Source organism: Vanellus vanellus (genome assembly GCF_965231255.1).
Source record: "Vanellus vanellus genome assembly, chromosome: 5".
Taxonomy (NCBI): Eukaryota; Metazoa; Chordata; class Aves; order Charadriiformes; family Charadriidae; genus Vanellus; species Vanellus vanellus.
Genome location: NC_138910.1, coordinates 39,880,304 through 39,894,403, shown reverse-complemented (window position 1 = coordinate 39,894,403; position 14,100 = coordinate 39,880,304). Strand labels below are relative to the sequence as shown.

General features: G+C 43.8%; 1 protein-coding gene across 1 annotated transcript in view; it reads right to left on the bottom strand.

The window, feature by feature from the left end:
* The window catches only part of CPS1 (carbamoyl-phosphate synthase 1), a gene marked incomplete at its 3' end in the record, with an annotated part of 97,636 nt that overhangs the window by 41,415 nt on the left and 42,121 nt on the right, over window positions 1-14,100 (bottom strand). The window contains exons 20-21 of the mRNA XM_082483563.1: window positions 12,107-12,283; window positions 7,360-7,478 (exon numbers count right to left, since the gene is read on the bottom strand). Of these exons, the coding sequence (XP_082339689.1) occupies window positions 7,360-7,478; window positions 12,107-12,283 (296 nt within the window). The remainder of the gene's footprint in view (window positions 1-7,359; window positions 7,479-12,106; window positions 12,284-14,100) is intronic.

Genomic DNA, 14,100 nt, shown 5'->3' with positions numbered 1-14,100 from the left:
ATTTAATATTGTCACAAAAAATTGGCAAGAGTCAAACACCCAGCAGTGCTGACTTCCAAGCACTCAAGCACTTGAAACCAGAATTTCTGCCACAAGATGAGGACTTGCCAAAAGCCTCTGAGGCAGCTCCCAGGGATTTAGAGGCACAACCAGAAGACGGGACAAGCAGAGTAAGCCAGCAGAATTGCTCCACCATGTTTAAAGGGAACTGGATCAAAGAGCTGCAAGCCCTCAGCACTGGTATGGAAATCAGGGTGCCTCTCTGCACGTACTGGACACACATCATTGTTCCTGGGTAATTTCCATTTACTATGAAGGGTAATTTTTAGCATTTATAGGTCAGTATTCATGTAAAGAATATAAGAAACATGCAAACAGTAGGTTGGGTGATGCATATCTTACAGATAGCAAAACTGAGACACGCAGATGTTAAGGGGTTATGATTTTTAAGATCCAACATTGACCTAATTCTGTTCCCATTGCCTTTGGTCAAAGACAGCCCTTTGGACTTGCTGGAGACATTAAAGCTAGCAAGAGCAGAATCAGGCTGATCTCTTTGAACGCTTTAGTGCAAATAACCCTTCCAAGACTTCACCAGAAATCCAGCACTAAAAAAAAAAAAGAAAAAAATAATATCTTAGTTCTGGCTATTCCCAAATGCATGATCCAGTCCTAAATCACTGCCTCTCATTTTCCCCTGGAGCATCACTTACTCTTCAAACACAGAGCAAAAAGTCTTCCAAAGATTAAACTCCCTTGTTGGTTTATAATCAATTCTGAAACAAGGGAAGATTAAGTGACGATGATTCCAGACTCCTATAACGCTCCTTTTTTCTAACATTCGCCTTTGCAAAATGAAAGAAGTTTTAGAGCTTCAGAACCAGACGATTACACTTTTGCACACTGAGATAATCATTTAGTGGCTGTTCACCTCCTTGGAAAGCTTAAGTCCCCTGCACATTTTGCAGTTTATAAACAATACAAGCTTTTCCCAAATGTTGCTTGTGCCTCTGTTTCAGCTTCTGGTGTTGACTTGTTGTTGCTTTTTGTTTAAAATTCCACCCTGTCATCTTTGGAACTCCATCCACTCACTTTTTCTTCAATAATAAATGATAAAAGGAAATAGAATAAATTCCCCTTAATGAGAAAATTTTCACCTGGCACAGAGGACCTGGGGAAATCTATTAACTGACTGGAGGAACACTGGCAGCACTGCAATTATCAGGAGAGCCTGCTCTCTTCAGCACGGCCCTCTCTTCCAGTTGACTGGCTTTCATCTGATCCACCATTTTAGGAGTAATGCTAAATAAACGTGCCGGCAGAAAGCCCCAGCTCGATATGGGAAGACGCACTCTTTTTCTTGTCTCCCAAATCAGGCTCTGCTTCATTTTAGGTATGTTGTCAAGTTTATGCCCATCCGCATATTACTTAGGTGCATGTTAATGTGTCTTGATCAAAAGGATCAGGAATATTTTGTGAACTGAGAGCCAAGGCCTGAGCTGGGAGCATTTGGGACACAGCTATTGTGTCAGTTAACAGCTGCCCTGTAAGCTCACAGGCTCACCCCTGCAGGTCATTTGTGGCTTATCTCAGCAGCTATTCATGTGGCTCGGACACACACATAGGACGTGTAAAGATGAGCACACTCTGGCTCAGCCCACCAGTCTTGAACTCAGCTCCTCCTAAATCTGGAGAGGGCGGGTTTAAACCCAGACTACAGTTTCACTATGGCAAGTAAAGTGGACTGAAAGCAAGAAGCACTGCAATCAAAATGCCTAATGCCAAGTCCTGAGAGAGCTCTTCCTTTCTCAGTAGTCATAGACCTGAAGGGTTTCAAAAGCCTACTTGATTTCAGGCTGGATTATGTACAAAGCCATATTCTTCTTTTTTTCCTCATTGTCCTGCTCTGCTTCAAGGTTCCTAGTGGCTTCCTTGATTGCTCCTGATGTCTTACAAGATTGCGAACATGCTACAATTAAAATAATGAGATCAGTGTATAAATTCTCTCCCCGCTTCTCTACTCAAGAAGACAGACTGTTACCATTTTTCCCCTCCTGAGAAGCTCATGAGATGACTGACAAAAAGCTGTCAAAGGAGCGTTTAGGGAGGCGGGAGCTGTAAACCAACAAATCTTGCTCACCGAACAACTATCACTCCAGCACTCAGTATCTTTAACATTCAGGTCCCTGGGATAATAAATCCCATTGTGGACATCTTGACTTAAGTAACATGAACCTCACACTGTGCCCTAAGACCTAAATGACTCACACCTGTGATTAAGTGGTGCGCTGAAGCAGCAGCTTACCCCAAAACATAGCCAAGAAATGGGTCGTAGATGCTTCCTGAAAGCCTATTTTCTACCCCTGGCAAAAGACAGCTTTGAGGCTTTTGCTGGGATGCCATGGTATGGACCCCCCTGCTTCTGGTATTGTACGTATCATTTACAGAGATTCCCTGATGGCTTTTAAAGGGCGATGCCTGTATATACTTTGTATCAAGGAAAAAAATGCATATTGCGTTTTTCCAAACATACAGATGCTGTGAAAGAAAATACAGTTGTGAAATTATTACCAATGGCTCTATAAAACAAATAGAAAGTATGTTATGTCAGATCCACACAAAGCACAAACAACGGTGCTGAATAACTGTTTATATTATATTCTCCTCACTGAATTCCTAATTTGTTCCTGTCTTCTGTGCCCCACAGTTCACACAGAAGACAAAAGTAATCTTCCCAGTTAGTTAAAAGCAAGTACAACAAATATGTCAGGGATAGCTCCTCAAACAATATACATCAGTGCAGCCTCATTTAGCATCACTGGACCTGCTCTGCTTTATACCCACACAAGATCTGACTTATGCTCTCTGACCTGTCCTGAAAGCACACAAGTCAGCAGAAACACTGCTTTTGAGAAGAGCGGGTGTGCAACACCCAGTGTGGAAGAGCACAGGTTATTGATGGCCTGTCTGGTCTTTCCTCCCTGCATTGTTTCCCACATCACCTGCTGGACCCAGGTTTTAATTCCAGCACCTGTATTTCTGTGGCTACTCCACCACAGTCATGTTTTGAAATCAAGCCATGCTTCCAGCAAGAGGCTTTCAAAGCACACTTCTCACAGACCCAAGGACATGAGCTTTGAAAAGGAATTCACAATAAACAACTTCTTCCATGGGCCACTGAGCAGAGCACCCGGCTACAAATGCTGGGCTGAAGTGGGTCTGCACCCTTCCACTATTTTCTGCTTCGCCTCTATTAACCTGTGTCTCCTTAGGAACAACAACAGCAACACTTAGGACTGCACTCACCCCTTTCAAGCAAACCACAGGCCAGGAGGTGTTTTCAATCAATGCCCACAGAGCAAGAACACATTCTCCTCCAAAACAAAGGTCTAAAGTATGACTGGTGCCATCATTTCCCACGGCCAATGGGCTGGCTAGTTTGGCATCCACCAAAAGGAAGATCTGCTCTTTTCATCAGGGTTAATTTGAAGAGTTGAGCTTTAAGAAGACAAGAGTTTGGTTTGCTGCTCTGCTAGACTGCCTTTGAGATTTTGGGCAAGCCTTACCACCTCTATGCTTTGCTCCTCAACTGCAAAACAGGCTTCTCATGCTCTTCTTTTCTCACTTGAATTCTACTTTACAGGCTTTTGTCAAGATTGAAATGTTCCTCTTTGGGCATTATACTCACAAGATGGCTCAGTCTTCCCTGGGGCTTCCTCGAATTTTCCCCAGCAGAGAACTTGGTCTCCTTTTCCCCTGTCCCTTTGAGCTCCCAAGTAATGGCAAATACAGTCAGCTGAAGGTTCAATTGCTGCAGAGATGTCTAAGTGACTTAGGAGCACAAGTCCTAATGATTTTCAATGAGGCTTTTGTCCCCACATCACATGGACATAAGTAATGATTTCACCATAGCTGCCTACCTCTTTACCTATGTTTAATAGTATTTCTCATACACTCTCTTGTGTACAGCCACAGTTCTCAGGGAGCACAAAATCATGAACACAAAAATAATCATGGCCACATGCAAACAAATCCTCACTGGTCAAAGAACAGATACAAATTCCAAAAGAGGGTCTCCCTTGCACCCAGGCCACTGAAGCGCTTTAAGTCAAACGCCCCCCAAATATTCCTTCCAAGTTTGGGCTTTAGCTGTGCTCTTGGGGATGAAGGTGTTACTGGACCCTACTGCAAATCTGACTCACTCTGGATTGGGTCCATAACCCTGGCCTTAAAAGTCACATCTCACTCCTCACTGCCTCTGACAGCTAGACATGGTCTGTTCAAATTTCCATCTCCTTCACAAGCTGTCAGTGTGATGAACAGCCAGTGGGGTCACTTCAGGGCCCTTCCCCTCCATTTTCTCTCATGGCACAGGTGAAGCCAAATCCAGGGAAAGAATTTCCTGATAACAGTGTATCCTATCCCACTGCCACTGCTCCATACACCATCGCCCATTCATGGACTGACAGCATGGGATAGCGCTTGCTCTTTCTGTGCGTGTACATATAGGTGGTTTTGTTTGTGTGTGTGCGTGGTGGGGAAGGTTATAGTTAAGATTATATTACTGAAGGTATGAAGGTAATTGGTCAAAAAACAACAAAAAGTCCACAATGTAAGTTCCCACTTAAAATGAAAATATGTAGGTCACAGGAGAAACAGCAGAGGCACATATTTGACGTGTGTATGACATTACTGGATATTCTTGCAAGAACTCTCAAAATGGCTTTCTTTTCCCAATTCAACTCAGGCCATTTGCTTTCTTGCAGTGAAATCATGTAACAACTCTTTCTCCATCTTAGAGGGCCCAGAGGCAGAGTCAAATGGAAACATTGCTGCAGCCTGACAAGAACTATACAGTTTCAGCAGCACCAGGCCCAATATTCTTTGGAAAGAAGTTCACAGGGACAAAAGTAAACGGGGCAGAGGGTGCCCTTCCCAGTCTTTCCTATCTCCTTGCCTGTACACCACTGTGAATGGACAAATATTTATATGTCAGAAAGGTTTTTTCCCCCCATAACATTATCCCATACAACTTCCATGGATGGAAACAGATTCCCTGCACAAATTGGTAAGGCCTTCTGCTCACCTCTGAATCACTCCACGTGGTGAGGATGCAAGGCAGCATGCAGTATGTGAATGCTGCTTGCTTAACTGCTCACAAAGGCCTCCACCTGCCTCTGATCCCCCTTCGCCATCTGTCTGTCATATCCATTTGTTCTAGCTCTAAATTTCCTCTTGGCAGTGATCATCTCCTTGTTACCGGCCTCTGCAATAGCTCTGCAGGGCCCAAATCAAGATTCTTGCCAGAGATGTTACTCCAACTGCATCCAAAACCTCATTGCAAAGAACCCCCAAACCAATGAAGAGGAAAAAGGGATGGATGGATTTCACCCAACAGAGAGCAAGCTTGTAACCAGCAACAGTGCCTGGGAACAGGGCAACTACTTCTGGTTCTGGCAACTGTATTTCAACAAGAGAAAGATTTAAAGCAATGACTGTGTCACAGCCCATTCTTTTCAATCGGAAATAATCCTGTAGCACAGGTAAAACTCATGCCAGGCACACTGGAGACTGGAAACAGCTGGCTGCAGGAAGAGCACATGTGTGCCAAGTCTCATTTGCACCACTCAATTAGCTTTCCCTTGGCTGTTGCAGAGATGTATTTCCTGATGTGGCTCACTGGACCAGTGTCTTAGTTTGGGTCAGAAGTGTTTTTCCCTGACTCTTTGCCTTTGTGCCAATGTGCCTTCAACATAATGCAGCCAGAGCGTCCGTCCTCTCTGTCCAATGCAGATTGTGAGTTACAAGAGTTTCCTTCGGAAGATTTGAACAAGGACACCGGAGTTAAATACCGCATTGACCAGCAAATGAGACTAAGTTAATTTATACCACCTGCAATCTGAGTTGAATTGCACGAATCCACTTACAAGGAACACAACATTGATTGTGTATGATACAAATGCAAGGTTGGATGCTGCAAAAGGGCTTGCTGTAGCAGGCCAGCTACACAGTTTGCTGCCTACTCATCAAAAGGATGAAAAACTTTGTGGGATGCTACCAGCTACTGATTGCCTACTAGTAATATTATCACCTGCCACCCACATCAGAGAAAGAGAAAGCAACCTCAGCGATATAGGAAAGTTCGGCCTGATTAGCCTCTGTGGAGTGAGACTGGATTTATAGCAGCTGAGGATGGGGCCAGCCTCTGGGGTTCCAAGTGCATTATTCTAGAGTACGCCAACCCAACAGCAAGGAAATAAAACTGATTCTGGATATATTGTTTTTCTTCCTCAGCAGCTGCATGTAGATATATTTAAGGCACTTGAGACAAATTCAACATGACACGGATGTTAGAGGGCAAAAACTTGTGCAGCCAAACAATAGATTTCTGTAAATAATCAAGCTACTCCGACATCTCCCTCCACATTTATTTTTGTTTAGCTCCAGATCCAGCTTGTTCCGGGGGGCAAGGGAGAGCACGGGCTGCTCAATTAAAACCGTGCAGCTGATCAAAGAAGCAGAAATCACAGCAGATGAACTAACCAGCACCATAGCGACGTACTGGTTACAGTGCGCTCCCAGTGCCATCATGTGGTGAAATGTGTTTAGCACAACGGGTACCTGAAGCAGAAAAAGCGGCCAACATACAGCCAATAACTCAGCAAGGAGGTTCTCCCAACCTCGTAAACCATGAAGGGAAAGCTCAAGTCAGCATGAGGTTGGAACTGAAATACGGCCCAGCGCTTTAATTTACTGCTCTCTTTCCTGCTTGGTTTTATATGGTCATTTTTCTTGAAGAAAGAAGAAGATTTATATTTAAATATGTCTGGAATTATAGATGTTTGAAAGTGCAGTACAAAAGCAACACATACTGCGTGATCACAGACAGCAAGGCAGAAAAGCTTAAAAATCAATTGGCCAGGCTGGAAAAAATGCTGTGTATTTGGCCCTCAGGTGTAGTAAGTCAGGACAAGTCCTGTATTTGAAGGCTAATTCTGTCCTAGGTACAAAAGTGCAGCCTGCTGTTACTCATTGCAGGCCATCCACATTCACAGCCTTAGCCTCAAAGACACAGGAAGGATTTTCCAAAATAAACTGGAACTTCCATGATCCCCAAGAACAGCCATGATGCTTAAACACTCAAAGAAATTCTCTGACCAAAAAGACTGTTCTCAGAAATTTCCTCTGTCCCAGTGAGGCAGTGAACTGGGTTTTAAGACAACACTGCTTGCTCTCAGCACTGAAATAAACATCTTAGCACTGGCTGCATCTGTGCTCAGGGTCTATCACATGTTTCCCAGCAGAAGGATCACCAGAAGGACCATTGCATCCTAGGACAAGACTGCTGTTTTTTCTTACCTGTCCACTTCCTTCAGGATCTTCTCCATGTTCACAATGCTGTGCATCTTATACAGGAACCACTTGTCAATGGCTGTGAGTTTGTGAATAACATCCACAGGGACTTCATTATGCAAAGCCTGCCAAAAAGAGGACAGCACCAAACAGACCCTTTAATACATACTTCACACAGACCTTTTGATACATACTTCACAAATACAGATTTAGTCTGCAAATAGGTAGCAGCAACTATGTAAAGACATAAAATGTAGAGTATACTGGACAAATCAAAGGTTCATCTTTGAGACAGGATCCTGTATCTCTCAGCAACAGAAAATGTGCCCCTCAATCAGTGTCAGAAAGCACCAGTCACTTTTGTATCTGTTTTGGTACCAAAAGCTGGGTTCTGTTGGAGCAAGAGAGAGATAATTTACTTTTTACAGACCCAGCAACCAGGCTTAAACTGATGGCAACAAGGATTGGTGGCCACTGAGTATGTGCCTTAGCTAACTACAGTGAGGTATATTCAGCCTGCAGTTCTCACTCCTCCATCTGCACCCCTTACCACCTCAAATTGCCTAAATCTCAGACCCACTGCCAACCTCCTAGCTGCAAATGTTAAACAGGAAGGTCCTGATTCTCAGCTGTGGAGGAACTCTTTGCTTTGGAGCATAAATCTTGATTTACCCTTGAAATACAAGGCTGAATCAAAGCATGTGGCCTTGTAATACCTCTGAAGAAACAGGAAGTCCAGTCCTGGGTGAGACTTTGCAGCTACACGTAACTCTAGCTTCTCTTACTGTACCTCAAGCTAATGTTAAGGTCATTAAAATTCCCCTACATTATCTTGCTGGGGCTACTTTTTTTTTATTATTTTTATCCAACTATTTGCAACCATGGGGTAAAAATGAAACCCACAGAGCTATTATTCATAACACAATGGACTACAGGACACTGCAGTACTAAAAAAAAATCTCAGATGAATATGTTAGAGAGCCCCCAATTATGACACAGTTGTTTCTTCTATCACTGGTACTTCCTGGGTCTCACCAGTGGTGTACAGTTACAACTCCCCTGATAAAACAACTATAATCAACCATAATGATAATACCAGCATGGTATTTTTGCTGAGCTGAAGTAATCAGGCTCATTAATTTGTTGCCATGCTTAATTGTTTTCTTGCAGGGCAGCATCCCTGGAACAAAGCCAGAGCAATGCCACTGAAGAAAAGTCCAGCATTAATCCAGGAATAAGCTTGGCCCACTGCACCCCAACATTATTCCTCTGAGTTATCAAGCTGCGGACACAACATTGTACTGTCACCGCTTGCTTCAGCACTGTGATGTACAGCCTTTACGCCAGCTGAGAGAAATGCACAGGTCACTTCAGTGCTGCGGCTCCAAGAAGGCACCACCCACACGGACAAGGGATGGGTAACAGCTCTCATCAGGCACTGCAAAATACTGACACCACCTTATGCCTTTTCCAAAGGATTTCAGGCAACTCGCCTTGCTCTCCCTCTCACAATTATTCTCTTGTCCTGAGAAGTAATAAGCTGCTGACTTGAATATCCTGCTTGCTCACAAGCAGCAGTGAAAATCTCTACTGCACATTTTGCTCCTTTAGAGTAACCAGTCACTTACACACCGAACCTTCAGCTAGCACTTGACACCCCAACAGCCACTGCTCTTCCAAATGCTTGCAAAGAGAAGCCTGGGGCCACCACAGCAGTCCCTGAGCACTGGCAATAACAGGGCCGGGCTTCTCACACATTTCTGAGTATTCATACTGGTATGAGGCAACTGATAGGGGACCCCTCTCATCCTGATCCCTTAGTGCTCGGAGGGTAAGGTCACACTGTCACATTAGAGAGACGTGAGCTGGTCTTTCTTCTGCCCATCTGTTTTCACAAAACATGTGCAGACTTGCATGTCTTTAAGATCTCCAACCTTCAGTCAGTGGTCCCTGAGCCACACATACACACAGAGGTAGCATGACCACATACACTTAATCTGCTTAGGACATTTTATTTAAAAGTCCTGGGGATCTTCAAGGGAAACTGAAAAAAAAACAAATGCCTTCTCCTCCTTAATGAGATGAGGCGCAGAGAAAATAAATCATCTTCACCCCTGTGGCATTAATCTGGAGACTGGGAGAGAGGAACGAGTTTGTAGACAGTTCTTGCTCCCAAATCACCACACTACAGGGGCAAATCAGGTTTCCAGGCAGAAAATCCCTGTAGGATTTGATCAGCAGCCCTTGACAGCACTCAGATGGCTTTACTCTATTCAAACCTACATGAAAGAGTACAGCCTAAACACACTGTGGAAGAAGGGGGAGGGAGCCACAGCAGGACTTTAGAGCCCTGCTCACCTTCAAGAGCATCTCATCCGGTAGACATTGGCCCCATGCTGAGACACCAAGGGGGTTATAGGACCGCCTTCACGCTGCAAGTCAGGGAGTAAGCCTGGTCTCCAGGCCAAGCAACACAGGGCAGCTCAGCTGCCTGTGCTGTCTCTAGGGCTGGCACCCTTGTTCCTTCAGTCCCATCCCTGCTCTTCACCCTTTCAAAGAAAGTGTTTAGCTGCCTGTGGACAGGAGCACAAGTGCAAACTAACATGTCTGTAGTGTGGACCACTAGGAGATCAGGGCCCTGGTTTGAAACAGAGTATGGATCAAATCCACAGCATAAGTCTTCTGCGGCTACCTGTACACAACCTTAAGAGGGCCCAGAAAAGATCTGATACAACCTGAGCAGCCCTGCTCATCAGGCAGTTACATCCTGGCAGCACTCGGCCACTCTGGCCAAGGAACAAGACTCACCTGTTTCAGCCTCTTTTCTAGTGCCTTCTTTTACATTGTAACGGGGAGTCCCATTACAACAGCAATAGCTCTGAATGGCAGCTGAACTCCCTTTCCTTTCACCTGAACAGTTACTGTTTTCATCATCCAACAGACAAAGGAGAGAGAAAAAGTAAAAAGCCTTGGAGAACTGACTAGTGGGGCTTATGGGGGAGGAGAAGACAAGCAATGAAGCTCCATCCTGTTTCAAAGCTGACGGCTAATGGGGACTAACTGTTGGCTTTTAAATGTCAGCAAGCTGGAAAGGGATTTCCAGGCAGGCAGCCCCAGCTGCCAGAAGTACCTCTTACTGATATTGCTTGCCTCAGTTATTAACAGGGATGAATTAGTGCACTGTGTCAGGCAGAGGCAGCTCTTTATAGGGAGGGATTAAGACTTTGATCTTGCTTTTTTCAACGGCTCCCAGAGAAAATGTCACCAGCTGGGAACACCCAGAGTGTTCAGTGGGGCCCAAACTCACCTTTATCTCCCCAGATCCCCTGTGTTAACATGGGGCTAAGATTAGCCTTTCACAAAAGCTCTCTGAGCCACTCAGAGAAACAAGAAGCAAGATTTTTCTCTCCGTCAGTAGAGAAAGCTATAATAAAGACCAAGCACAGCTGCTGAAGGATGTTCTACATTTATGAAGACACGCATTTCCCCAGCTTGAAATGAGAGAGTCAACAGCTGGACAAGCCATGCATTTATAGAACATCTTGTGCTTTTTGTTCAGGCCATTTATAAAAAGAGCAGCTATGTGAAAACATTTTTACAAATACAGCACAACCTCAGGTCCTCACATTTATGTGAAGGATGTAACGAGATCTATCTACACATGAGCACAAAGGGCTTAAAGACTCCACCACACAACCTCAGGTGTACAAAAAATAGTAACTGGTGTTCCCCGCCGGGAAGGTTTACAATCTTAAAAAAACCCCAACAGGTAAGTATGAGCTATAAATGACAGCTGTCCCTTCCTTTTCATAGAGGGTATGAACAGATGAACAAGATAGCTGCAGCAAAACCAAAGTGTCGAAGTGCACCCACCTTGTAAAGTAACTAACACCACATTTACCACGTGATATACACAGGCAAACACCATGGAGCTGAAGGAAGAAATAATTTCACACCCTAATTTCCCTTACAATAACACCCCCCATTACCCAGACACCTTGAAAGATGAAATGATTTGCCCTGTGTGACAGCAGAGAGGTTAAAAGAATGCTAGGGGAAGTTGAGCCTATTTCAAAGAACAGGGGATTTCCTGTATGCTACATTTAACAGAGTTTTAATTTTTTCTAGTTACAAGCCCATATCAATGCACCAATTGCAAAAAGACAGTGCTCCCACAGACTTCAGCTTGCAATTCTTTATCATGCTTTGTTTCAGTTCTCAAAAGGATCTTCATTCTTTCCTTCCTCCCTTCCTATAAATTAACAGTAATCTGCAAAACTGACCAACTTTGACTGACGCTTTCACTAGTGTAAATCAGGACTGAATGTTAGCCAATATTTAGCAAACACCTATATTATAGGAACAAGCAAAGGAAAGTGATCCAGGTCCCCACCAACACTCACCTACAAACTGAAGTTTCAGGACATAGGAATGAACCTGCTGCTGAATGCAATGAGCATTGGCTAAGATTGTCCAAAAGGCAAACACATTACCTGAATACAGAAGATGCAGGAAAATACAGATGTCTGCAGGAAAAATTAAAGTCATATACTCACCCAGCTGTTATGTTCTGCAGAGGAAACTAAATGAGATAGAGAATATCTGTACTTCAACAGGAAAGATCCTACACAAGGTGGTCTCAGTCTGCTTGACACCGGGAAGCAAGTGGGTGAAGAATCTGTCACCTCAGCTGACCCAATCTGGTAGCTACAATTCAAAGGATGTAGGTCAAGGGCTTTCTATCTTTTGTTACCTTGGCTATTGCATATATCCGAGTGCTGGACGGCTCAGAGAGCTCCTTCTGGAGATCTGCGTTGGCTGGCCAGGCTTTATTCATGGGCAGATGTGAAGTGAAGCCATCTACAGATGGGTGACACATTCTCAGGGCCTTTTGGAAGCTCTCTTCAAAAGTGCGTCCAATAGCCATGACCTGTAATGGAGAGCACTTCCACATTAGCTACAGTGAGCTGCTGCCCAGCTATCCCCTGAATAACAGAGGAGTGCAAATTTAAACCATGAAGATAGACATACAGAAAGATTACAGCCTTTGGACCTCCTCCCTAAGACAGTCCTGCTGGCTTTAAGACACCCACAGCTGACTGAGCCTTGGGAGTCCCACTCCTAGGCCTTACTCAGCCAGTATTATCAACAGGGAGTTTCAGACAAGCGACTGCTTTCTGCTTTTGTCTCCCTATCTGTCACTGCTCTCCTCTATAAACTGCTTTGAAGCACTTTAGTAGAGGGAAGCATTATGCAGCAGCATGGGTGTAGTAATATAGAAGGATATTTCTGTTTAACAACCTGTTAGAGATAGAAACTCACAGTGGGAATTCTAAGGTTCAGAAGAAATCTGCTCCTCTTCTTTAAATTACATTTAACAGTGACTCTCCCCTGTGAGGGCTCTCTTAAAGGATTACTCCTCATTGGTATAGCAGCACTGGGGTTTCCCTCCTTCAATCTTGACATCACATGTAATAAGAAAACAAGCCTTTCTCTGTGGAAATCTGTGAGGTAACAGAGCCCTTTCTCAAATTTCAACATTTTTATTTCCCAGTGCAGTGAAACCCTAACAGCATAAAAATCTTCTCAAACACAATGTTGAAAAACGTCAAAGAAAAAAATAACATTGTTTTCTCTTTTCTCACAGCTCCAGGCCCACTACCCAGCACAACAGAGCTCAGGAAAAAACAGACCAGGCCAGACTGTTCAATTAATAAAAATACAGCAGGTGCTGCGATCTGGCTTCAAGTTCAGGGCTAGGGAGACAATTGTGCCATACTAATAGAGACACAATAGCAAGAAGCTCTTTGCTTCAAAGACACCCTCTCCTACTCACAGGTCCTGAAGACTAACCTTTTTGCTGAGTATCTCTACCAGCTGCAAACTGTATCTCTTAATCTTTTCCATCCCTTTCACCCCCAGCAGTCATAGACCTGCACAAGTGGAGCACTGACTTTTCCTGTGTCTCTCCCCTCCCTTTACCCAGCTTTCTGCCTTGAGAAGACAGGGGGTTCATGCAGTTCTGCTTTTGTGATATATGACCACTGGAAGGACTTGATATTTCCACCTGCAAATGTGTATGGCCAGAAGCGTTTACAGCTGATGGTGGACAAGGCAACTGTATTTAGGAACCCCAGCTCTAGAGAACAGTCCAAAAAACCCTAAGCAGAGAGGGGTAATATCAGTAAGTATCAACTCACTGAAAACAAAACAAAACAAACAAACCACCCTCTTTGCCATTAAAAGCCAAAACTACTACTGGAAAATCAAGTTCTAAGTAATCCTTCCAGTTCTGATGAAGGCTTGTTGTCTCAGCAAGGTAGAATTGATGCTAGGAAGGTCTCCTGTGTTAAAATAATTTAATAAAATAGCTACTTGAAGCACATTAAGAAAAAAAGGCAACTGAAAAAATACACAATTAATTACTTTGATTTGGTAGCTGATACATAATTAAGTGGATAATTTACCCATTTTGCTTCACTTCTCCCCTTTTAAAACATTCTGTTATTGTCCCAGATACCTTAAAATCAGGGTTTAAAAGTCACACTGTCATGTTTCAGATATAAGAGACTCAATCACTAAGAGAAACCAAAACTTCAGAGCAAGATTACAGGTTGTGTTTGGATTTCAAGAGCAGAAGTAGGTTGAGATTTGGCATACGAGTTTAACAGAGTGTACAAATTACTATGGGAACAACTGAGAGCTGTAGCTTATCAGCATCACTGAAAATCTTAACAGAATTCAACT